The 25,626-nt window shown below is 57.9% G+C and overlaps 2 protein-coding genes across 2 annotated transcripts; both read right to left on the reverse strand.

The window, feature by feature from the left end:
• Positions 1 to 6,393: 6,393 nt before the first annotated feature.
• On the reverse strand, positions 6,394 to 9,353 carry LOC308609997 (forkhead box protein J1-like; the record flags this gene model as incomplete). Its single annotated transcript, XM_081259266.1, has 2 exons — positions 6,394 to 7,161; positions 8,856 to 9,353. The coding sequence occupies 2 exons, from the start codon at positions 9,351 to 9,353 to the stop codon at positions 6,394 to 6,396; spliced, it is 1,266 nt and encodes a 421-aa protein (XP_081115392.1).
• Positions 9,354 to 21,614: 12,261 nt separating this feature from the next.
• Positions 21,615 to 24,567, reverse strand: LOC308609995 (forkhead box protein J1-like; the record flags this gene model as incomplete). Its single annotated transcript, XM_081259264.1, has 2 exons — positions 21,615 to 22,382; positions 24,070 to 24,567. 2 exons carry the CDS (start codon positions 24,565 to 24,567, stop codon positions 21,615 to 21,617), a joined length of 1,266 nt encoding a protein of 421 aa, XP_081115390.1.
• Positions 24,568 to 25,626: the final 1,059 nt, after the last annotated feature.

Consider the following 25,626-nt stretch of genomic DNA (forward strand, 5'->3'; position numbering starts at 1 on the left):
GTGTAAGATGGGAAGGGGACAGATTTAGATGTTATTTTTTCAAGCCCCCCACCCGGTTTTTTTTTTTTCCTTGGTGAAAGGCAGAGGAAGAAACATACATCTACTGTGTACAGCATGTCAGGTGGAAACCACATATGGAATGTCAGGCGGAAAGCACGTACTGCCCTGTGCCTTTTAGAAGCAAATATTCTACTGGGGACGACAATCACAATGGAGAACTCGGAGCCTTGCGCCCTGAAGACATCAACCTAGGGGAGGTAGCGCCCAACCCCGGCTTGGTTGGCGTGTGCGGGCGACAGAGGCACAGCCTGGGCGACCACCCCTCCTCCGGCACTACTTGGCCAGGAGAGAGTGGTCATGTGCACATGTGCACCCCCTGCACACCACACCACCCACTAAGCAACCGCCATGGCCAAAGCAGAAGCGACTAGCATGACATCTGCATCCAGGCTGGGATCCAGGTTTGCTCTAGAGGTTGCCCTTCTGTGGAGGCACTTCAGAGGAGCAGACGGAAGAGACACCGGTTCCGGGGACACCTGGTCCTACAATTCCAGGTGGGATTCCCAGCTCGCCTAACGCCCCCCCACCCGCCATTTCCTTGCTCTATATGTAGGTCCTTCCTTCGCTTCTCGGCTTACTAGAAACAAAATTCTTCCGACTGAAGATAAGATTGACCTTATTTACAAAACAGAAATAGAGTCACAGGTGTAGAAAACAAACTTATGGTTATGGCGGGGGGCAAGGGAGGGGAGGGATAAATTGGGAGATTGGGATTGACATATACACACTACTATATATAAAATAGATAACTAATAAGGACCTGCTGTAGAGCACAGGGGACTCTACTCAGTACCCTGTAATGGCCTATATGGGAAAAGAATCTAAAAAAAGGGTGGATATATGTATATGTATAATTGATTCACGTGGCTGTACAGCAGAAACTCACACAACATTGTAAACCAACTCTTGCAATTAAAAAAAAAATATCTACTTGAGGCCTGAACGATGGTAAAGAGACTCGTTCCAATAGCCTACAAACACTAGTGCACGCTGAGCTGCTAACGTCTCTTCACCTCACCTTTGCTGTGCCACCAGGGCTGTGATCCTTTTGCTACTGTAACACCAGCCGTTTTCTTCACTAAAGCAGGAAAACCTACTGCCTAACAGTCGGTTCCCCCAAGGGGAGGAAGCTGTTCTCCTGCTGCAGATGAACTTTGGGGCTGCTACAGCAGTTCTGTGAGACTCAGCTGAGAAGCTGAAGCAGGAAGGAAGGTGATGGCAGTTGCCCAAGAAGCTTCAGGATCTACTCAACGTAGATGGAGAACTCCATGTATCTTCTGCAGCCTAGGCTCAGAGGCCCAGAAGAGCGAGGAAGGCTGCTGAGGTCCTCAGATACCCTGCTTGCTTTGATATTCCATCAAGGAGACAACCTTTCCCCAAAGCCACACCCTAGAGCAGTGCCACCAAGTCACACCAGTGCCCCTTTCTCTACCCTTCAGAGAATACCCGGGAAAGAAATATAATAAAAGGGAGCAAAAGACCAGGTCTTTTTCCATCTTCTTGTGTGGGTGATCCGTCCTCTTCTTCTAGAACATCATTTCCCTCGGACAGAAGGAAGGCACTGTGAGTCCATAAAGCAGTGAAATGAGTCTACTGATTGTCAGAAGACAGAACTAATCACCCTCATGGTATCCAGACATTTCCTGTCCGTGTGAGATGGCTGGGAGGCCCAGCAGAGGCAGATTTTGCTTGGCGAGGCAGGATCGGCCCGTAGGGACCAGGTCTGAGGCACGTTCCAGAGGGACCAGGTCTGAGGCTCCTTACAGAGGGACCCTGGGACTGCCAGGAATAGCCTTGGTAATAGTTTAGCTCACACTGATTCTCTCAGGTGGAAATAATAGTTGTCAAATGAAAAAGCAAACTGTGAGATCATAAAACTTTCAGGAACCCTTTAGGATCCCCAGTCCCATCCAGATACTCCTTTGAGAACATCTGGCTCAAGAGAAAGTTGTAGAGTCCCCACTGGGAGCTGGGCATTCCATATACTTCAGGCACACCTCCGTCAGAGCACTTCTCACGCTGAGTTATAACTCTGATTCCTCCATCAGTTGGAGCTCCGGGATGGGTGGGATGGGTGGATTGGGGGCGTGGGCAGGCAAAAGCCATGTCACTCGGTCTTTCTGTCCCCCAGTGCCAGGAAGATGTGAGATGCCTGTGCCAGGTAAATACTAAGTGAATTGGAGGACAAACACCCTCTCAAGGGTCTGGCCTGAAAGACTTCCCTCTGGAACTCACCCCACGCCTATTACGCTGAGACCAGCACCCTCTGCTAACCGGACAGTCCCTCTGCTCTGCACCCTGCCTCTAACAGATCCAAGCGCACCACCTTGGAAGGCTTCTTCCAGAACAGCCCCCATCCTATATGCATCCTCTGCCAGCGCCGGCAGTCCCTCTGACCGGGGAGGGACACCAGCGTCCTCCTTGCTCTTACCTCTGCATCCTGCACTTCAGCGGTGGCGACGAGGCCCGCAAAGTTGCAGTCTGGAGACGCCGCTGGCGTCACCTGCAAAGGAGCAACAAAAGTCAAGGTGCAGATGCCACCGGTTCTCCTACCCAGCTCGCCTGGCAGCAAACCCAAACCAAGTCCTCAGGACAGAAGTGGTGCCACATGGAAGATCACATCTGAGGGAGTCTTTGATTCAACAACCCGGTACCGTGTTTTCCAGGGCTCCCCTCCCGAGCACTGGGGGGCTTTGCCGCTCTCCCTGGCAGGCCCTGGACTGAGCTCCTTGGGACTCGAGTACACAGCAGAGCAGAGCGGCGAGGGCGATCCCATGCTCCTCTCTTACGTCTCCTTCTTCAGAGTGGGTCCTGCTGGCGGCCCGGGGGCAGGGGACAGCCTCCCCGTCCTCTTCCATGCCAGGGGCGATGTAAGAGCCGGACATGGAGGAGACGGTGTCGGTGCTGATCTGGGAGGACACCATGGACATGACCTTCCTTCTTCAAGTCTGGGTCCCCAGTATGTTGAGGGGGGCAGAGGCGGGGAGAAGACTGTTTCCTGGCCTCAGCTCAGCTCTTCAGGAGGCCTGGCACATTTGCTTCAGGCCAGCATGGAATCCCATCCCGGGGGCCTTCCCGTCACTGGAGCTGGGGGTGGCCTGTCCCGTGGGCCGACGGCGAGGGTCCCCAAAGACTGAGTTCCTGAACATTGCCCCTCATCCCTTTCCTGGCTGGCGATACTTGGGGGAGGGAGGATAGGGAAGAGGTGGAAAGGGAGGAGACAGAAAGCTGGCTTCTTGATTTGGGAAGGGACTGTACCACACCTGAGGGTGAAGTGGCTGAAGGGCTTCTCACCTCAAAAGTGGAGATCAAAGGAAATGCGAAACCTGCGCAGAGAGCTTGAGTCATGGGCTCAAAGCCACACAGGGCAAAAGAGAAAGGACAGCTCAGTGCAACATGGGGTCCTGGATTGGGAGGCTGGAATGGAGAGGAGAATTACTGGGGTGATCTGCAAGACGTGAAGGGGGTCTGCGGTTACATGGGATTACCAGGTCAGTGTTCATTTCCTGATTGTGATGGTGGTACTGGGATTATGGAGGCGTGTCCTTGTTCTAAGGAAACACACACTAAAGTATCTAGTGCTAATGGGGCAGCCTGTCTGCAACTTACTGTTAAGGGCGCAAACTATATATTGACTGGGATTACATTGAATCTCTAGATAAATACGGAGTCACTGAACGTTTTTTGAAAAAGCCACCCAGCCAAGGGCCGGGGCAGGGATGAATAGGAGGGACAGGATCCACTCATGCTTCCTGCCCCCTCCACCGCCAACCCCCAAACGCTGCCTGCTGAAAGGGTGTGTGAAGCCCTGTGTTCTGGCCGCTTCGGAGCCCCCTCTTAGCTTTGGCTGCTCGTTGGCAGCATCCATGGACCCTTAAAAGTGCCAGTGTTTGGGTCCCAGCCCCAGAGACGCTAGTCCCAAGCATAGGGATTTTCAGGAGCTCCTGGGGATTCTTCCTGGCAGCCAGTAGCTTCTTCAGCCTTTCCTTACCTGGCAGGCAATTCTGCCAGCCCCTGACCTTGCCCCTCTTCCCCCAGCATGGGCCCAGGCAGAGGGTGAGGAGGGGGGACAGTGACCGGCCCCACCTGTCAATCCAGGGTGTACCCCTTTGGGCGGGGGCTGGAGGCTGATCCTGGGGACCAGTGGAGAGGCTGGAGCCCCCATGTTCCCCCAGTGCTGGGGAGCATGGGCAGGAAGGCCGGAGGGTGGTGGGGAGAGGGAGGGAGTCGTTGCTTAGGGGGTGAAGGGAGTCTCAGAGGGAGGTTGGGGCAGCCTCCTCAGCAAGCGGTGGGAAGGGGATGGGCTGCCTCCTGAGCTCTGTAAGGCCCCAAACCGGCTGGCCCTGCAGTGTGTGCACCCTTCTGAAATATTTGGAATAATTAGCAAGGGAAAGCAGCAAGTTGGCGGGGGAATGCCAGGTTGTCCTGGAGCCAGCCTCGAGTGCAAGGAAAGAAAGGGGCTTCAGGAGAAAGGGGCCCGTGGAGGCTGGGCAGGATTGTGTAGGACAGTGCCCATTTGTGTGTGTGTGTGTGTGTGTGTGTGTGTCTGTGTCTGTGTGCACGTGCACGTGAGTGCTGGGGGAAGGGGCTGTGCACCACAAGGGTGTGCTGGCGGGGCCAGGTGCGGGCTCGGGGGAGAGATGGGTTCCAGGCAAAGCTGGGGTGAGGGGGTTGAAAGGTGCCTGCTGAGTGTCACATATTTGCTGTGCCTCAGTTTCCCCATCAGAACTCTAGTACGTTGATTCCTCACAGGCTGGAGCTGTAGGGTCTAGGCACCCCAACTTCCGTCAGCACTGATGGCCTCCCTCAGCCCCAACCTGCATCGGAAGGAAGGCCCTGGGCGGGGTGAATGAACCTCAGGGTGGCAAGTGGGGCCCCAGGGGCTGGGGCCCTCTGACGTCACACCCTGTCCCTTCAGGAAGGGACCAAGGGAGGGAGGAGCTGGAGACAGGCCCAGGCGAGGACCGCAGGTGAGTCTGGGCAGGCCCTCAACTTGGGCGAGGTGGGGAACGTGAGCCGAGCCCTGGGCAAGAACGGCCTTTGTGAGTGAGTCCCCAGGGCCAGGGAGGGGGCTGTGCCTCCTTTGCCGCCTGCTCCTCGGGGCTGTGGGTACAGTCTCCCCATTGCACATATAGAGGTGCCGAGGCCCTGGCTGCAGGGGACCCCCGAGGGCCGCTTCTCAGCCCCTTTATCTCTGGGCACCCAGAGATCATGAGGAGTGCATCAGGGGACACTCTGCAGGCCTTTCGTGCCCGCCATCTTGCTCCCAGCCATTCCCCCTTGGGCCGTGGCCTCCCCAAAACTGGCCCATGCTTTTCCCCAGAGAAAGTTGCAAGCAGGTCCATTTTGAGACTTTTTAAAACTTTATTTTTAAAAATGTTTTTATTGTAAATAACTTTCTATGAAAAAGGTTAGAATGCCCGATGGGTTAGGAGAGTGGATGTGGGATGCAGCCCAGGGCGTTTATGGTGGAGCAAGACACTCCCCTGCAGGAGTGCAAGCAAGGGCCGGGGCCATCCCCCCATTCCTGGTCCCAGTGGTTCTAGCAAGCACTGCGTCCCTCCCAGTTAAGCCTCAGCTATAGCTACACTCACTACATTAGTCTGTCTGTCCCCTTTCCCTCTGCAGCTTGGCTGCCCCAGCCCCTCACCCCCAGATCCCCATCTCCCCGCTGCTCTCAGCCTCAAGTTGGGCTCAAAGATTAGGGACACATGCCCTCTGCCCCACCTCTTAGGGATGAAGCCAGAAGATCCCAGAGGCCTTAGAAAATCTCCTGGCTCCACCCAGCACCCCGGCCTCCTTTCTGTCTCCTCTCTCTTCCCCCCTCCGCCTTGCTCCTCCTCACAGACTGCCGGGAGAGGCCTCTTGGGTGTTAATTTGCAGTCACCTAATCAGCATTTGTTGTACCTGGGAACTTGCTCTGGATAGAGACCTGGGGAGGAGAGCAGGAGAGAGAGAAGCTTCGAAGCTAAGGTGTTCTGGGGCGGGCCCTGTACTGATGTTTCCAGCTTGGCCAGGGCCCCTCCAAGCTGCAGCTCTCATAGTGCAGGGACCTTAGCGTGTCTCTGGGGCAGGGAAGAAGTGGGTCAATGAAACACTGTGTGTATGGGGGGCTGGGGAGCGGAGGCAGCAATTTTGGTCCTGGGCCCCAATTCTCAGCCTGCTGGACTAGAATCTGAGGATGGCCTGGGCTGGGGGCCGTGTGGCCTGGTGGGTTGACCTGGCCCAGCCCCTGCCTGGGTGGTAGGGTGTCCATGGGCCTGCACTGGGGGGAGGGGGGCAGCCTGGGCCCAGACTTCGGTGCTGTCTGGAGGTGGGGCAGGCCCTGGATTCTTACAAGAAGGCGGCCAGGCTGTCCCAGTCATGCAGGTCAGAGGCCAGTGTGGCATCCCCGGCCTCAAAGAGGGGCTCGGGGGGCAGGGAGCTACGGGTGCTCTCGTCCCAGGGGTGCTCCAGGAAGGATGTGGCCAGGAAGGTCTCATCAAAGTCCAGGCTTTCGGTAGCCTGCTCCACTGGAGGCCCCCAGGTAACAGGGCAGTCGATGTGGTGGCCATGGATGGTGAGGTCCACGTCCCCGTGTGAGGCAGGGCTCAGCGGCGGGATCAGCTCCGAGGTCTCCAGCGTGCCCAGCTCCCCGTCCAGCGTGCCAGAGTCCAAGAGGGCCTCCCAGTCAAAGTTGCCCTTGAGGGGTTCCAGCTCACCCTGCTCCTCCTGGGTCAGCAGCAGGGGGCTGGAGGGCCGCGGGACATTGGCCTCCTGCTTGGGCAGCGGCTGTTGACGCTTACGCCCCAGCCTGCCCTCGCCTGCACCCCAGCCCGCCTCCCCAGTGGCCTCCTCGAACTCCCGCAGCAGCTGCTGGGCCACGGCGCTCACGGTCAGTGGCCCGACCCATGGGGCGGCGCTGGGCTCTGGCGCGGCCTGGCGGGCTGAGGCCGGGTGGATGTGGACTGGGGGCAGCCGCCGCTTCTTCAAGGCCCCACTCAGCAGCCACTCGGCGTACTGGGGGTCGATGCGCCAGAAGCCCCCCTTGCCTGGCTCGTCCTTCTCCCGAGGCACCTTGATGAAGCCCTTCTTCAGGGACAGGTTGTGGCGGATGGAGTTCTGGACACAGGGAGATAGGAGAGAAGGAAGACAGCTGGGAGAGTGGGTGGGGTCAGTGATGGGGGGCTCCTAGCGCCACTGCCAGTCCCACCACCACCTTCTCTCCGATGGGGGCAGGGGAGACAGAAGCGCTGCTCCGAGCGAGAGGCTCTGGGACACCCGCCACGGGGCACCAGGAGCTGGGAGTGCTGTCGGGGGCTTTTGTTCCCATTTGCCAGGACATCTGCCTGCTCAGTCATCCGAGCCCTGAGCCGCAGGGTGGTTCTCAGTGCCGGCCTGTCCTGCCCTCCCTCCCTTACCCCGCTGCTTGCGGCCTCTGGTCAAAGGCCTTGGCTCCCCCAGGTCCTGGACGGCCATCTCCCTCTGCCTGGGCCTGGCTGGCCTTCTCTGTTTGTGAAATGAGTGAGTGGGTGTGAGGGTGTGTGTGTGTGGTGGGGGATGAAGTGTGGGAGGATCTGATGACTTTCCTTGTTTCTAGAGCCGGCTGCTGGCCTGGGCCCTCACCCACCATGTCCCCCTCCTCCCACCCCAGGCTCTGAGGCCTCAGTTGATTATTACCCAGCCAAGAGCATAGCGCTCATTCCTGGGGGCTCTCAGGCTTGGGGTAGGGTGGGGGGTGGTGGAGGGTCTCTGCTTTCTCACCAAGGTTACAAATGGTACCTGCCCCAGGGTCAGGGCCCAAGCAAACGTGGAATAGCTGTGATCACAGGAACTCTGATCCTGTGACCTGTGCCACAGGGAATGATCTGTGCATCCTCAGGGTCTCTGTCCCCAAGTAGCCCCTGATCCTGATGGTCGAAGAGGCTCAGGGCAGTGTGTGCCCAGCCTGAATCACCATCCTGCCTTGTTCACGCCTGGGTGCACAGTCCAAACCACGCTGGGGCACAGGGGTCTGGGGCCTGGTGGGTGGGGCCGGCATGTGAGTAGTGCCCCCTGGCAAGACTGGGAGGTTTACATGGTGGTCTGGGCCCCTTGGCTGCTCTGTGCCAGGTTCCGGAGATTTGAACATGAAGCCAGTGTGGGAGGAAAGGAGGAAAGAGCCCCTGTGGAAAGCACGTGGCTGAGATAATTGTCCCCCCAGGGAGGTTGATGAGAAGAGGGGGAGGAGTGTAGGCAGGAATCTAGGGAGGGCTTGGGGTGGGGGCTGGCACAGCAGCTTTCGGAAGGCCCCGTAGCCCTTCCACTGGGACACAGATGGCCTTCACACTCTGCAGCACACCCCTCTCCCCTCCCAGAGCCCCTCCAGCCAACTGAAAGCAGGCGGGATGCAGAGCCTGGCATCAACGATGCTCTGCCTCCAGTCAGACCCTGACAAACTGACCTTGAGGAGGGTAGTGTGTAGGAATTCCAGGACTTGGGACACAAATGTGTCCCTCAGTCCATCAACCTACCCTGGGGGGCTGTGTCCATGCATAGTTCAGCCCTGGTCTTTGGGCTGAGCCTGCCGGATGAGGGACAAGTTCTTTCCACTTGAACCACTATGTCGGCACCCCTGCAGCCCTCTGAACATCCTCCCTCCTCCGTCTCTGAAGTCAAAGGGGCAGCAGTCCAAGCACTGGGCTCCCTTGAGGTCCTTCCTGGACGGCCTTCCTCTCTCGGGGCCCTGGCCGTACCGCGCCTACTTGGCCTGCGGATCTGGGATGTGAGTCCAGTCCACGCGGGCATGGGCAGGGAGGGAGGGAGTGCCTCCCTACCTGCCAGGTGGGATCAGAGTGGCGGAAGTAACAGAAGTTGTCCGTGATCCACTTGTAGATGGCCGACAGGGTGATCTTGGTGGCCTTGCTGGCCTGCATGGCCATGCAGATGAGCGTGGCATACGAGTAGGGCGGCTTCACGTGCGGGTTGGTGGCATAGTCCACGTCGTCGGGAGGCGAGGCCTGCAGCCCCGAGGGGGCGCTCCACGGCGTGCACAAGGACGTGGGCTTGCCGGGTGTGTGCGGCTGCCCCAGGCAGGCGGGGTCCGCCGCCAGGGGAGACCCCGGCTCGGCCGAGCCTGACAGCTCGTGGTACCCGTGAGGGTCGGTGTACCCCGAAGGCAGGGCGGGGACCTTGGCTTTGAGAATGGAGAATTCCTGCAGCCACTGCAGGCTGGTCAGGCTGTCATTCAGGGCGTTGGACTCCTCCAGGCCGCCTTCCGGTCCGGCCTCCTCCGCTGCCCCTGCTCCCGAGACGCGTAGCCAGCTCTCCGCCATATCTGCGGGCACTCTCCGAGGGGGCTGTCAACATCCACGAGCCGAGCCGAGGGTGGCCGCCGAGCTCTCCGGCCCGCTGACTCCCACGGCTTCAGTTACGCAGCCTCCCGGAAGCGGGCTTCCATCCCGCGATCCTGGAGTAGCCTCCTCCAAAGGGAATGTGGTGCCTGCGGGAACCAGAGCGGGAACTGAGCCCTCTTTCCACACCCCCGAAGGGAGAGTGTGTGCGAGGGGGGAGGCTCTTACTAAAATCCTTCCTGCAGCTGGGGAGGATCTTTTACTGCCGAGGTCTGGGAAACAGAAGGTGTGCCCGGGGGTCCGACCCACACGGGGTTCGCCTCGCTCTTTTCCTCTTGGATCTTTTAGAGGAGACTTAATTAGCCAAACGAGGGAATAGTGTAGGGGCATGCGAGGCCACCCCTTTCTCCCTCAAAGCGGGGAATTAACCCCCCTCTCTCCGTCCACAACCAATGGAAATGGGGCGAGAGAGTCCAGGAGGGCAGTACGAGGGGTCGGGGGGCGGGGGAGGTCGTCTGATCTTTGAAAACGGATATTAGGATGGGGATCAAGGGGAAGGAAGGAAACAATACAGAGAGTTATAAGGGGGCGGGAAGTGAGTGTCCCCCAAACGCCTCTGATGTCAGTCCCCGGGCCCACCACTTCCGTCGGGGACCGATGGGAGAGCGGGCTGGTACCGACGCCTTCCCTTCCCACGGCCTGCAGCACTCCCCGTCCCTTTCCTGGCTCAGAGCGCAGCCCGGGCCAAAGGAAGGTTCTCAAAGAAATTCCTCCCACCGCCCACCCTCACCGCGGCTCTCTGCTCCCAGCTCGAGGGCCCAGCCAGCAATCCTCGTCGCCACTCACGCCCGCCGGCGCCTCTCTGAAAGCCAGCGGCCAGGGACCGGCACTCAGTCGCCGCTCACAAGGCGTCTCCTGCTGCCGTGGCGACGCCCCGCCCATATAAACAGCTTCCGCTTCTGCCATTGGCCAGGGCATCTCCAAAGAGACCGCGGGCTCTTAACCGCTCTCTCACGCGGTAACTCTCTTCCAGCTCCCTCCTGCCGCCCTCTCCCGCGCGCGACCCAGTCCTCTACCCGCCATCGCGTCCCGGCTCCGCGCATTCCCGCCCGAGGGCCCCGCGCAGGGCTCGGAGAGGCGCGCGGCTCGGCGCTCCCGCAGAGGCCCCGGGGCCCTCGGCGAGCAGTTCGCCGCGGGAACCATACTCCGCCCCACCCCCTTCCCATCTGGGCTGCTCAGAGGTGGCGACGGCTCCTGGGACGCAGCCCGTGGCGCGGGAGCCAGGGCTGGGTGCATGCTTGGGGCTTTCCTTTCCTCTCCTCTGGGCTGCGAGTGGCACTTCCTCACGTTTCTGCGGCCTGTCCCTGTCTCCCGACCGAGTGTCGTCTTGGTGCCCGCAAGCAGGTCTGACTCTCCGATGCCACCTGCCGCTCAGGTCCGCAGAAACCGCAGCCCCGGTCGCAGACACCCCAAGGCGGCTAGGGTAATCCAGTGTTTCCCGGTAAGCGCTCCCTCCCCGCCCCGTCCTCAGCAAGATTCCCAGAAGCTGACATTCCAGAGGCTTCTTCGCAAGTGCTCTCCCTCCTTTCCAGATAGCCGAGGAAACAGAGCCGGTGGGTGAAACCCAGGAAAGCCGTGGACTTGCCAAATTCTTTGACTGGGGTCATTTGCCCCATTAATTTCACCAGCCTTTAAGTGACGGACTAACGGTGGACTGTGGTCCTTCCTCCTCCCCTCCCCCAGCCTCCCTCTAGTCACCAGCTTTCCTGCTCTTCAATTATTGAGGAGCAGCAGTTGGAAGTTCTCTGGTTGAAGGGGGTGGGTGGAGGTGAGGGCTCCTTATCAGGCCTCTGCGCAGGAGCTGTGCCCAGGGGATGGTACACCAGCTCCCACCCAGAAACATGTCTTTCCCTCTACCCCTTGCCCACTCTCACTCCTCCATGTCCAGCTTGTCTTGAGTCAAAGTTTTTTTTTTTCTTCCCAAGTATTTATTGTTTTTATTTTTATTTTATTTTTATTTTTTATTAGTTTCTGCTTTATAACAAAGTGAATCAGTCATACATATACATCTGTTCCCACATCCCTTCCCTCATGCATCTCCCTCCCTCCCACCCTCCCCATCCCACCCCTCCAGGCGGTCACAAAGCACCGAGCTGATCTCCCTGTGCTCTGCGGCTGCTTCCCACTATCTATCTACCTTACGTTTGGTAGTGTATATATGTCCATGCCTCTCTTTCGCTTTGTCACAGCTTACCCTTGGTTGAGAGTCCGCCTGCCGATGCAGAGGACACGGGTTCGTGCCCCGGTCCGGGAAGATCCCACATGCCACGGAGCGGCTTGGCCCGTGAGCCATGGTGCTGAGCCGGTGCGTCCGGAGCCTGTGCTCTGCAACGGGAGAGGCCACAACAGTGAGAGGCCCACGTACCACAAAAAACAAAACAAAACAAAACAAAAACATTTGTATTTCCACTAATAAACTCAAATTATCTTTGCTTTTTCCCATCACACTCCCCAGAGCCTTTTCACAGAATTGTCACTGTTCCCCTGGCCACTATCCTGCCGCCTGTGTGATACTCCATCAGATTCCTTGGAGGCCCGTCTACCTAGCACGGCCTCGTGATTCTAATCAGCTCACCACCTACAATGGTCAACTCAGATTTCCTCCCTTTGAGAACCTTGCAGAACAATCTCAGAACATACCATCGCCCCCCCCACCTTGGTCTCAGGGCCAAAGAAGACCCAGAGGCTTCTTAGCGGAAGAGGTGCTGGAATGACACAGGTGCTTTCTCAGCATCACTCCCACAAGGCTGATGAGAGCAGCGAGGATGGGGACCTGAGCCATCCTTGCCGCCAGCTGGGGCTCCTGGCAGAGCACCTGTGGGCCTGGGGAGGGTGGACCAGGGGATGCTCCCCTGGCTCCCTCCTTGTGGGCGCTCCGTGAGGGGAGTGGCATCCGTGTGGGGAGGGTAACAGCGTGGAGAGGGAGACCAAGTGCCTGAGAAGCTGTCCTGACGGCCAAGCCAGCCTGAGGCACCTCAGTCATAGGATGGAACTTTGAACTTACAGCTGAGCGTGGTGAGGTCTGTTGATTCCACGGGAACTACCACAGTGGATGCTCCTGTCATTAACCTGACATTAACCCGACAGATGCTTCCAGAGAGTTCCCCAGCTCTTTATTACCAGTGTGACGCTAATAGCAGAATCCGAGAAACATTTTACCAAGAGAGCAGATGCACTTTCCTTCTCCCGTAAGAGCCCTTGAGACCTCGAGGTGAGGCTACGATGCGACCCTCAACTCCCTCTCCCGGCAGCCGCCACTGTCATTCGGTTTCATGTCTGGCCTGAACGGTGAAGCCAGGTTAATCTCAGAATGGCTGGCTCTCGAGATCACCGTAAGGAAGCCCAGGCATTGTTGTCCTTCCAGGTCTCGCTCCCCTGCCGCAATCCCAGAGTGGAATAAACATCCACCAGCAGGTTGGCCCGAAGGAGTTAGGGAGAGGAGGAAGCACAAGGCCTGTGGTCAGTTTCCACCAGCATGGGTGGCTGAAACAATTCCCAGGAGCTCTCTCTGCCAAACTCGGGGGTTGGTGGGCGGCCACTGCGGGGAGGCAGGAGCCTAGATTCCTCTCTTGAGGCCCAGTGAGCGGCTGGCCTGCACAGCTGCCACAGACTCAGGGCGGAGTGAGGGCAGAGATGGCATCTTCCCCAACTAGTGACCAAAACAAATCCTGCCTGTAACCTTTGCCACAGAAGCATCCCCGCTTTTGTGGATCAGGGATTAATCTAGTCTCACAAATATGTTTTTTCCTGGAAAATTTCAGCATATTAAATACAGGCTCTTCCCAGTTAGGAATGGAAGCCTCAGCGAGGGCCCCTCGGATGTGCACGTGCCCAGCAAGCTTGGGGTTGGGTGTCGGTGAACATGAACTTTCACATGAATTCTGGATAGCCTAAATGAGTTTCAAAATAAACAAACTGGACAGACAGACGTACATTTGGCAAAAAGACATGAGAAACAAATGGACAGACAGAAGCCAGGTAAAGAGTAGGAAGGCAGGAAGTGAAGTGTACCCTGGACCTCAGCCGCTCTGGTCCAGGCCTGGCTGGGTCAACACTAAGTGGATAGGCTGGCAAGCCCCTGGGAAGGCCGTGGGAGGTGTCTCTGGGGATTACGGCTTCCTCCACCACAAGCCTGCATGGGACCAGAGGGGTGAGGACCTGGGTCTTTTGCAATCTGATGGAGAGTGGCAACCACAGGAGTTTGTGTCCCTCCAGCACCTGTAGCCACGTTGCCAAGGGAGTAAAGCACTGGACCCACGATGGGACGTGGCTGTCCTGAAGCTTAAACATGTCCAGGGCATGTTTAAGAGATTACAAACCATGCAACATGAAGGCAGTCTCTGCCGTGAACCCAGAAGGGGCAATTTCGACCTAGTCCACCGGGCAAGATGTGGCTTTAGAGCCATGGTTGGTGAAGCCCTTGGTGAGCATGGAGCAGGGGAACATCAGTGCCCAGAGTGTGACTGACAGGTGGGCTCCTCCTGAGAACTCATCCCGGATTCAGTTTAGTGTCATGAGAAGGAATAAGGGGCACGTTGATGGCCCTGATTGAATTTACAGAGTTAGGGCTCCAGGGAGAAGAGTCACCCTCGACCCCTGATCGTTCCTTTGGGATCCAAATCTAGGGAGCACAAGGCAACTGGCGGTCGCCCAGGGCTCACTGGGTCACAGAGCTAGTCTATAAAATGCAGGCTTTGAAATTCCTCTCTGATCCTAACTAACCACTCTCCTCTGAGGGGCTACAGGTTCCCTTTTCAAGGGCTCAGGCTCGCTTTGCAAGACCTTATCACAGAAGCTGTGTCTGCCTTAAACTGCCTGTTGATGGAAACAAGACCAGGCCCCCTGCCATGGGATCTGCAAGATCATGATGGAGGGGGCACGGTCAGGCCAAATCAGAAGGCTTTGGAGGTATTTTTGCGCCTTTCTCCATGCCCAAATACTTTCGCTTAGAGCAGATTCAGTCTTTGCCCAAGGACTCTCCCGAGGCCGCCTCACTTCCTTTCAGCAACTGGCTCCCAGCACCTTAGCAAAGCCCATGCCTTCTTGCAGGAACTGCAGGGCAGGAGATGGGTGTCCCAGGATGAGAGCAGGGGAGCGTCTCCCACCAAGTTCATGTTCAGCAGACTGCCACTCACCGGGTAAGCAGACCGCACAGCACAGCTTATTGTCCAGTGCTTTCATGCTGGCGATGTCAAAGTTATTATTATTGTCACACTCCGTACCTAGAAATGCGAATGTCCTCTGGCCTGTAATGGAGTTAAGGCAGTTAGAGAGGACCAGGCTGTGTTTTCCTCTGCTTTGCTGTCCTTAAAATAAAAATCTTAAGGATGGAGACAAAAAACATCAAATCATATGTTAAAAAGAAGACAATAATTAAGTGGGTAGAGTGGACAATAAAGGAAACTGTGTGGGTACGTTTGTGTTCTCGCTCTGTTCTGCTCTGTTTCCTTAACTGGCCCCTTTCCAGCCTTCGTTCCTGGGAAATCAGACCCTGGGGAGGTCTGTGGGATTCGGACACGCAGACCCGGGCCCACAGCAGAGCTAAGCCAGGCTGGAAGAGCTAGGAGAGCCTCGGGGGAAGTGACCCCGGACTCCGGCCTGTGTCTGTCGGTGCACGTGGGGTGTGTTTATGACCACAAGGCTCTGCGAAATGACTAATACATAAAATGACAATTAAAGCTCTTTGGTCCCGTAATTTTGCACCTCAAATCAAAGAATCGCATTGTTCTCAAAATTATGATTTATTTTCTTTGAGACTTAATTTGCTATTCTGAGGATGTTTTAAGGGGCTGACCAGAAACCTACAGTCGTGTAAGATGGGAAGGGGACAGTTTTAGATGTTATTTTTTCAAGCTCCCCACTCGGTATTTTTTCCTTGGTGAAAGGGAGAGGAAGAAACATACATCTACTGCGTATGGCATGTCAGGTGGAAACCACATATGGAATGTCAGGCGGAAACCACGTACTGCCCTGTGCCTTTTAGAAGCAAATATTCTACTGGGGACGACAATCACAATGGAGACCTCGGAGCCTTGTGCCCTGAAGACATCAGCCGAGGGGAGGTAGTGCCCAACCCCGGCTTGGTTGGTGTCTGCGTGCGGCAGAGGCACAGCCTGGGCGACCACCCCTCCTCCGGCACTACTTTGCCAGAAGAGAGTGGTCATGTGCGCATGCGCACCCCTGCACACCACACCGCCCCCCAAGCAACTGCCATGGCCAAAGCAGAGGTGACTAGTGTGACATTTGCATCCAGGCTGGGATCCAGGTTTGCTCTAGAGGTTGCCCTTCTGTGGAGGCACCTCAGAGGAGCAGATGGAAGAGACACCGGTTCCTGGGACGCCTGGTCCTACACTCCCAGGTGGGATTTCCAGGTCACCTCCGCACCCCCACTTCCTTGCTCTATATGTAGGTCGTGCCTTCACTTCTCGGCTTACTAGAAACAAACTTCTTCCGATTGAAGATATGATTGACCTTATTTAAAAAACAGAAATAGAGTCACAGGTGTAGAAAACAAACTTATGGTTATGGCGTGGGGCAAGGGAGGGGAGGGATAAATTGGGAGATTGGGATTGACATATACACACTACTATATATAAAATAGATAACTAATAAGGACCTGCTGTAGAGCACAGGGGACTCTACTCAGTACCCTGTAATGGCCTATATGGGAAAAGAATCTAAAAAAAGAGTGGATATATGTATATGTATAATTGATTCACGTGGCGGTACAGCAGAAACTAACACAACATTGTAAACCAACTCTTGGAATTAAAAAAAAATATCTACTTGAGGCCTGAACGATGGTAAAGAGACTCGTTCCAATAGCCTACAAACACTAGTGCACGCTGAGCTGCTAACGTCTCTTCACCTCACCTTTGCTGTGCCGCCAGGGCTGTGATCCTTCTGCTACTGTAACACCAGGTGTTTTCTTCACTAAAGCAGGAAAACCTACTGCCTAACAGTCGGTTCCCCCAAGGGGAGGAAGCTGTTCTCCTGCTGCAGATGAACTTTGGGGCTGCTAGAGCAGTTCTGTGAGACTCAGCTGAGAAGCTGAAGCAGGAAGGAAGGTGATGGCAGTTGCCCAAGAAGCTTCAGGATCTACTCAACGTAGATGGAGAACTCCATGTATCTTCTGCAGCCTAGGCTCAGAGGCCCAGAAAGAGCCAGGAAGGCTGCTGAGGTCCTTAGATACCCAGCTTGGTTTGATATTCCATCAAGAAGACGACCTTTCCCCAAAGCCACACCCTTGAGCAGTGCCACCAAGTCACACCAGTGCCCCTTTCTCTACCCTTCAGAGAATACCCGGGAAAGAAATATAATAAAAGGGAGCAAAAGACCAGATCTTTTACCATCTTCTTGTGTGGGTGATCCGTCCTCTTCTTCTAGAACATCATTTCCCTCGGACAGAAGGAAGGCACTGTGAATCCATAAAGCAGTGAAATGAGTCTACTGATTGTCAGAAGACAGAACTAAACACCCTCATGGTATCCAGACATTTCCTGTCCGTGTGAGATGGCTGGGAGGCCCAGCAGAGGCAGATTTAGCTTGGCGAGGTAGGATCGGCCCATAGGGACCAGGTCTGAGGCACGTTCCAGAGGGACCAGGTCTGAGGCACCTAACAGAGGGACCGTGGGACTGTCAGGAATAGCCTTGGTAATAGTTCAGCTCACACTGTTTCTCTCAGGTGGAAATAAAAGTTGTCAAATGAAAAAGCAAACCGTGAGATCATAAAACTTTCAGGAACCCTTTAGGATCCCCAGTCCCATCCAGATACTCCTTTGAGAACATCTGGCTCAAGAGAAAGTTGTAGAGTCCCCACTGGGAGCTGGGCATTCCATATACTTCAGGCACACCTCCGTCAGAGCACTTCTCACGCTGAGTTATAACTCTGATTCCTCCATCAGATGGAGCTGCGGAATGGGTGGGATGGGTGGATTGGGGGTGTGGGCAGGCAAAAGCCATGTCACTCGGTCTTTGTGTCCCCCAGTGCCAGGAAGATGTGAGATGCCTGTGCCAGGTAAATACTAAGTGAATTGGAGGACAAACACCTCTCAAGGGTCTCGCCTGGAAGACTTCCCTCTGGAACTCACCCCACGCCTATTACGCTGAGACCAGCACCCTCTGCTAACCGGACAGTCCCTCTGCTCTGCACCCTGCCTCGAACAGATCCAAGAGCACCACCTTGGAAGGCTTCTTCCAGAACAGCCCCCATCCTATTTGCATCCTCTGCCAGCGCCGGCAGTCCCTCTGACTGTGGAGGGGCACCAGCGTCCACCTTGCTCTTACCTCTGCATCCTGCTCTTCAGCGGTGGCGACGAGGCCCGCAAAGTTGCAGTCTGGAGACGCCGCTGGCGTCACCTGCCAAGGAGCAACAAAAGTCAAGGTGCAGATGCCACCGGCTCTCCTACCCAGGTCGCCTGGCAGCAAACCCAAACCAAGTCCTCAGGACAGAAGTGGTGCCACATGGAAGATCACATCTGAGGGAGTCTGATTCAACAACCCGGTATCGTATTTTCCAGGGCTCCCCTCCCGAGCACTGGGGGGCTTTGCCGATCTCCCTGGCAGGCCCTGGACTGAGCTCCTTGGGACTCAAGTACACAGCAGAGCAGAGCGGGGAGGGCGATCCCATGCTCCTCTCTTACGTCTCCTTCTTCTGAGGGGGTCCTGCTGGCGGCCCGGGGGCATGGGACAGCCTCCCCGTCCTCTTCCGTGCCAGGGGCGATGTAGGAGCCGGACATGGAGGAGACGGTGTCGGTGCTGATCTGGGAGGACACCATGGACATGACCTTCCTTCTTCAAGTCTGGGTCCCCAGTATGTTGAGGGAGGCAGAGGCGGGGAGAAGACTGTTTCCTGCCCTCAGCTCAGCTCTTCAGGAGGCCTGGCGCATTTGCTTCAGGCCAGCATGGAATCCCATCGCGGGGGCCTTCCCGTCACTGGAGCTGGGGGTGGCCTGTCCCGTGGGCAGATGGCGAGGGTCCCCAAAGACTGAGTTCCTGAACATTGCCCCTCATCCCTTTCCTGGCTGGCGATACATGGGGGAGGGAGGATAGGGAAGAGGTGGAAAGTGAGGAGACAGAAAGCTGGCTTCGTGCTTTGGGAAGGGACTGTACCACACCTGAGGGTGAAGTGGCTGAAGGGCTTCTCACCTCAAAAGTGGAGATCAAAGGAAATGCGAAACCTGCGCAGAGAGCTTGAGTCATGGGCTCAAAGCCACACAGGGCAAAAGAGAAAGGACAGCTCAGTGCAACATGGGGTCCTGGATTGGGAGGCTGGAATGGAGAGGGGCATTACTGGGGTGATCTGCAAGAGGTGAAGGGGGTCTGCGGTTACATGGGATTACCAGGTCAGTGTTCATTTCCTGATTGTGATGGTGGTACTGGGATTATGGAGGCGTGTCCTTGTTCTAAGGAAACACACACTAAAGAATCTAGTGCTAATGGGGCAGCCTGTCTGCAACTTAGTGTTAAGGGCGCAAAGTATATATTGACTGGGATTTCATTGAATCTCTAAATAAATACGGAGTCACTGAACGTTTTTTGAAAAAGCCACCAAGCCAAGGGCCGGGGCAGGGATGAATAGGAGGGACAGGATCCACTCACGCTTCCCGCCCCCTCCACCGCCAACCCAGAAATGCTGCCTGCTGAAAGGGTGTGTGAATCCCTGTGTTCTGGCCGCTTCGGAGCCCCCTCTTAGCTTTGGCTGCTCGTTGGCAGCATCCATGGACCCTTAAAAGTGCCAGTGTTTGGGTCCCAGCCCCAGAGACGCTAGTCCCAAGCATAGGGATTTTCAGGAGCTCCTGGGGATTCTTCCTGGCAGCCAGAAGCTTCTTCAGCCTTTCCTTACCTGGCAGGCAGTTCTGCCAGCCCCTGACCTTGCCCCTCTTCCCCCAGCATGGGCCCCGGCAGAGGGTGAGGTGGGGGGACAGTGACCGGCCCCACCTGTCAATCCAGGGTGTACCCCTTTTGGCGGGGGCTGGAGGCAGAGCCTGGGGACCAGTGGAGGGGCTGGAGCCCCCATGTTCCCCCAGTGCTGGGGAGCGTGGGCAGGAAGGCCGGAGGGTGGTGGGGAGAGGGAGGGAGTCGTTGCTTAGGGGGTGAAGGGAGTCTCAGAGGGAGGTTGGGGCAGCCTCCTCAGCAAGTGGTGGGAAAGGGATGGGCTGCCTCCTGAGCTCTGTAAGGCCCCAACCCGGCTGGCCCTGCAGTGTGTGCACCCTTCTGAAATATTTGGAATAATTAGCAAGGGAAAGCAGGAAGTTGGTGGGGGAATGCCAGGTTGTCCTGGAGCCAGCCTCGAGCGCAAGGAAAGAAAGGGGCTTCAGGAGAAAGGGGCCCATGGAGGCTGGGCAGGATTGTGTGGGACAGTGCCCATTTGTGTGTGTGTGTGTGTGTGTGTGTGTGTGTGTCTGTGCGCACGTGCACGTGAGTGCTGGGGGAAGGGGCTGTGCACCACAAGGGTGTGCTGGCGGGGCCAGGTGCGGGCTCGGGGGAGAGATGGGTTCCAGGCAAAGCTGGGGTGAGGGTGTTGAAAGGTGCCTGCTGAGTGTCACATATTTGCTGTGCCTCAGTTTCCCCATCAGAACTCTAGTACGTTGATTCCTCACAGGCTGGAGCTGTAGGGTCTAGGCACCCCCTCTTCCGTCTGCCCTGATGGCCTCCCTCAGCCCCAACCTGCATTGGAGGGAAGGCCCTGGGCGGGGTGAATGAACCCCAGGGTGGCAAGTGGGGCCCCAGGGGCTGGGGCCCTCTGACGTCACACCCTGTCCCTTCAGGAAGGGACCAAGGGAGGGAGGAGCTGGAGACAGGCCCAGGCGAGGACCGCAGGTGAGTCTGGGCAGGCCCTCAACTTGGGCGAGGTGGGGAACGTGAGCCGAGCCCTGGGCAAGAACGGCCTTTGTGAGTGAGTCCCCAGGGCCAGGGAGGGGGCTGTGCCTCCTTTGCCGCCTGCTCCTCGGGGCTGTGGGTACAGTCTCCCCATTGCACATATAGAGGTGCCGAGGCCCTGGCTGCAGGGGACCCCCGAGGGCCGCCTCTCAGCCCCTTTCTCTCTGGGGACCCAGAGATCATGAGGAGTGCATCAGGGGACACTCTGCAGGCCATTGGTGCCCCCCATCTTCCCCCAGCCATTCCCCCTTGGGCCGTGGCCTCCCCAAAACTGGCCCATGCTTTTCCCCAGAGAAAGTTGCAAGCAGGTCCATTTTGAGACTTTTTAAAACTTTATTTTTAAAAATGATTTTATTGTAAATAACTTTCTATGAAAAAGGTTAAAATGCCCGATGGGTTAGGAGAGTGGATGTGGGATGCAGCCCAGGGCGTTTATGGTGGAGCAAGACACTCCCCTGCAGGAGTGCAAGCAAGGGCCGGGGCCATCCCCCCATTCCTGGTCCCAGTGGTTCTAGCAAGCACTGCGTCCCTCCCAGTTAAGCCTCAGCTATAGCTACACTCACTACATTAGTCTGTCTGTCCCCTTTCCCTCTGCAGCTTGGCTGCCCCAGCCCCTAACCCCCAGATCCCCATCTCCCCGCTGCTCTCAGCCTCAAGTTGGGCTCAAAGATTAGGGACACATGCCCTCTGCCCCACCTCTAGGGATGAAGCCAGAAGATCCCAGAGGCCTTAGAAAATCTCCTGGCTCCACCCAGCACCCCGGCCTCCTTTCTGTCTCCTCTCTCTTCCCCCCTCCGCCTTGCTCCTCCTCACAGACTGCCGGGAGAGGCCTCTTGGGTGTTAATTTGCAGTCACCTAATCAGCATTTGTTGTACCTGGGAACTTGCTCTGGATAGAGACCTGGGGAGGAGAGCAGGAGAGAGAGAAGCTTCGAAGCTAAGGTGTTCTGGGGCGGGCCCTGTACTGATGTTTCCAGCTTGGCCAGGGCCCCTCCAAGCTGCAGCTCTCATAGTGCAGGGACCTTAGCGTGTCTCTGGGGCAGGGAAGAAGTGGGTCAATGAAACACTGTGTGTATGGGGGGCTGGGGAGCGGAGGCAGCAATTTTGGTCCTGGGCCCCAATTCTCAGCCTGCTGGACTAGAATCTGAGGATGGCCTGGGCTGGGGGCCGTGTTGCCTGGTGGGTTGACCTGGCCCAGCCCCTGCCTGGGTGGTAGGATGTCCATGGGCCTGCACTGGCGGGGAGGGGGGCAGTCTGGGCCCAGACTTCGGTGCTGTCTGGAGGTGAGGCAGGGCCTGGCTTCTTACAAGAAGGCGGCCAGGCTGGCCCAGTCATACAGGTCAGAGGCCAGTGTGGCATCCCCGGCCTCAAAGAGGGGCTCGGTGGGCAGGGAGCTACGGGTGCTCTCGTCCCAGGGGTGCTCCAGGAAGGATGGGGCCAGGAAGGTCTCATCAAAGTCCAGGCTTTCGGTAGCCTGCTCCACTGGAGGCCCCAAGGTAACAGGGCAGTCGATGTGGTGGCCATGGATGGTGAGGTCCACGTCCCCATGTGAGGCAGGGCTCAGCGGCGGGATCAGCTCCGAGGTCTCCAGCGTGCCCAGCTCCCCGTCCAGCGTGCCAGCGTTCAAGATGGCCTCCCAGTCAAAGTTGCCCTTGAGGGGTTCCAGCTCAGCCTGCTCCTCCTGGGTCAGCAGCAGGGGGCTGGAGGGCCGCGGGACCTTGGCCTCCTGCTTGGGCAGCGGCTGTTGACGCTTACGCCCCAGCCTGCCCTCGCCTGCACCCCAGCCCGCCTCCCCAGTGGCCTCCTCGAACTCCCGCAGCAGCTGCTGGGCCTCGGCGCTCACGGTCAGTGGCCCGGCCCATGGGGCGGCGCTGGGCTCTGGCGTGGCCTGGCGGGCAAAGGCCGGGTGGATATGGACTGGGGGCAGCCGCCGCTTCTTCAAGGCCCCACTCAGCAGCCGCTCGGCGTACTGGGGGTCGATGCGCCAGAAGCCCCCCTTGCCTGGCTCGTCCTTCTCCCGAGGCACCTTGATGAAGCCCTTCTTCAGGGACAGGTTGTGGCGGATGGAGTTCTGGACACAGGGAGATAGGAGAGAAGGAAGACAGCTGGGAGAGTGGGTGGGGTCAGTGATGGGGGGCTCCTAGCGCCACTGCCAGTCCCACCACCACCTTCTCTCCGTTTGGGGCAGGGGAGACAGAAGAGCTGCTCTGAGCGGGAGGCTCTGGGACACCCGCCACGGGGCACCAGGAGCTGGGAGTGCTATCGGGGGCTTTTGTTCCCATTTGCCAGGACATCTGCCTGCTCAGTCACCCGAGCCCTGAGCCACAGGGTGGCTCTCAGTGCCAGCCTGTCCTGCCCTCCCTCCCTTACCCCGCTGCTTGCGGCCTCTGGTCAAAGGCCTTGGCTCCCCCAGGTCCTGGACGGCCATCTCCCTCTGCCTGGGCCTGGCTGGCCTTCTCTGTTTGTGAAATGAGTGAGTGGGTGTGAGGGTGTGTGTGTGTGGTGGGGGATGAAGTGTGGGAGGATCTGATGACTTTCCTTGTTTGTAGAGCCGCCTGCTGGCCTGGGCCCTCACCCACCATGTCCCCCTCCTCCCACCCCAGGCTCTGAGGCCTCAGTTGATTATTACCCAGCCAAGAGCATAGCGCTCATTCCTGGGGGCTCTCAGGCTTGGGGTAGGGTGGGGGGTGGTGGAGGGTCTCTGCTTTCTCACCAAGGTTACAAATGGTACCTGCCCCAGGGTCAGGGCCCAAGCAAACGTGGAATAGCTGTGATCACAGGAACTCTGATCCTGTGACCTGTGCCACAGGGAAGGATCTGTGCATCCTCAGGGTCTCTGTCCCCAAGGAGCCCCTGATCCTGATGGTCGAAGAGGCTGAGGGCAGTGTGTGCCCAGCCTGAATCACCATCCTGCCTTGTTCACGCCTGGGTGCACAGTCCAAACCACGCTGGGGCACAGGGGTCTGGGGCCTGGTGGGTGGGGCCGGCAGGTGAGTAGTGCGCCCTGGCAAGACTGGGAGGTTTACATGGTGGTCTGGGCCCCTTGGCTGCTCTGTGCCAGGTTCCGGAGACTTGGAACATGAAGCCAGTGTGGGAGGAAAGAGCCCCTGTGGAAAGCACGTGGCTGAGATAATTGTCCCCGCAGGGAGGTTGATGAGAAGAGGGGGAGGAGTGTAGGCAGGAAACTAGGGAGGGCTTGGGGTGGGGGCTGGCACAGCAGCTTTCGGAAGGCCCCGTAGCCCTTCCACTGGGACACAGATGGCCACCACACCCTGCAGCACACCCCTCTCCCCTCCCAGAGCCCCTCCAGCCAACTGAAAGCAGGCGGGATGCAGAGCCGGGCAGCAACCATGCTCTGCCTCCAGTCAGGCCCTGACAAACTGACCTTGAGGAGGGTAGTGTGTAGGAATTCCAGGACTTGGGACACAAATGTGTCCCTCAGTCCATCAACCTACCCTGGGGGGCTGTGTCCACGCATAGTTCAGCCCTGGTCTTTGGGCTGAGCCTGCCGGATGAGGGACAAGTTCTTTCCACTTGAACCTCTATGTCGGCACCCCTGCAGCCCTCTGAACATCCTCCCTCCTCCGTCTCTGAAGTCAAAGGGGCAGCAGTCCAAGCACTGGGCTCCCTTGAGGTCCTTCCTGGACGGCCTTCTTCTCTCGGGGCCCTGGCCGTACCGCGCCTACTTGGCCTGCGGATCTCGTATGTGAGTCCAGTCCGCGCGGGCATGGGCAGGGAGGGAGGGAGTGCCTCCCTACCTGCCAGGTGGGATCAGCGTGGCGGAAGTAACAGAAGTTGTCCGTGATCCACTTGTAGATGGCCGACAGGGTGATCTTGGTGGCCTTGCTGGCCTGCATGGCCATGCAGATGAGCGTGGCATATGAGTAGGGCGGCTTCACGTGCGGGTTGGTGGCGTAGTCCACGTCGTCGGGAGGCGAGGCCTGCAGCCCCGAGGGGGCTCTCCGCGGCGTGCACAAGGACGTGGGCTTGCCGGGTGTGTGCGGCTGCCCCAGGCAGGCGGGGTCCGCCGCCAGGGGAGACCCCGGCTCGGCCGAGCCTGACAGCTCGTGGTAGCCGTGAGGGTCGGTCTCCCCTGAAGGCAGGGCGGGGACCTTGGCTTTGAGAATGGAGAATTCCTGCAGCCACTGCAGGCTGGTCAGGCTGTCATTCAGGGCGTTGGACTCCTCCAGGCCGCCTTCCGGTCCGGCCTCCTCCGCTGCCCCTGCTCCCGAGACGCGTAGCCAGCTCTCCGCCATATCTGCGGGCACTCTCCGAGGGGGCTGTCAACATCCACGAGCCGAGCCGAGGGTGGCCGCCGAGCTCTCCGGCCCGCTGACTCCCGCGGCTTCAGTTACGCAGCCTCCCGGAAGCGGGCTTCCATCCCGCGATCCGGGGGTAGCCTCCTCCAAACGGAATGTGGTGCCTGCGGGGACCAGAGCGGGAACTGAGCCCTCTTGCCCCACCCCCGAGCGGAGAGTGTGGGCGAGGGGGGAGGCTCTTACTAAAATCCTTCCTGCAGCTGGGGAGGATCTTTTACTGCCGAGGTCTGGGAAACAGAAGGTGTGCCCGGGGGTCCGACCCACACGGGGTTCGCCTCGCTCTTTTCCTCTTGGATCTTTTAGAGGAGACTTAATTAGCCAAACGAGGGAATAGTGTAGGGGCATGCGAGGCCACCCCTTTCTCCCTCAAAGCGGGGAATTAACCCCCCTCTCTCCGTCCACAACCAATGGAAATGGGGCGAGAGAGTCCAGGAGGGCAGTACGACGGGTCGGGGGGCGGGGGAGGTCGTCTGATCTTTGAAAAGGGATATTAGGATGGGGATCAAGGGGAAGGAAGGAAACAATACAGAGAGTTATAAGGGGGCGGGAAGTGAGTGTCCCCCAAACGCCTCTGATGTCAGTCCCCGGGCCCACCACTTCCGTCGGGGACCGATGGGAGAGCGGGCTGCTACTGACGCCCTCCCTTCCCACGGCCTGCAGCCCTCCCCGTCCCTTACCTGGCTCGGAGCGCATCCCGGGCCAAAGGAAGGTTCTCAAAGAAATTCCTCCCACCGCCCACCCTCACCGCGGCTCTCTGCTCCCAGCTCGAGGGCCCAGCCAGCAATCCTCGTCGCCACTCACGCCCGCCGGCGCCTCTCTGAAAGCCAGCGGCCAGGGACCGGCACTCAGTAGCCGCTCACAAGGCGTCTCCTGCTGCCGTGGCGACGCCCCGCCCATATAAACAGCTTCCGCTTCTGCCATTGGCCAGGGCATCTCCAAAGAGACCGCGGGCTCTTAACCGCTCTCTCACGCGGTAACTCTCTTCCAGCTCCCTCC

This window comes from Mesoplodon bidens (assembly GCF_964165515.1).
Source record: "Mesoplodon bidens genome assembly, contig: HAP1_SCAFFOLD_152, whole genome shotgun sequence".
Taxonomy (NCBI): Eukaryota; Metazoa; Chordata; class Mammalia; order Artiodactyla; family Ziphiidae; genus Mesoplodon; species Mesoplodon bidens.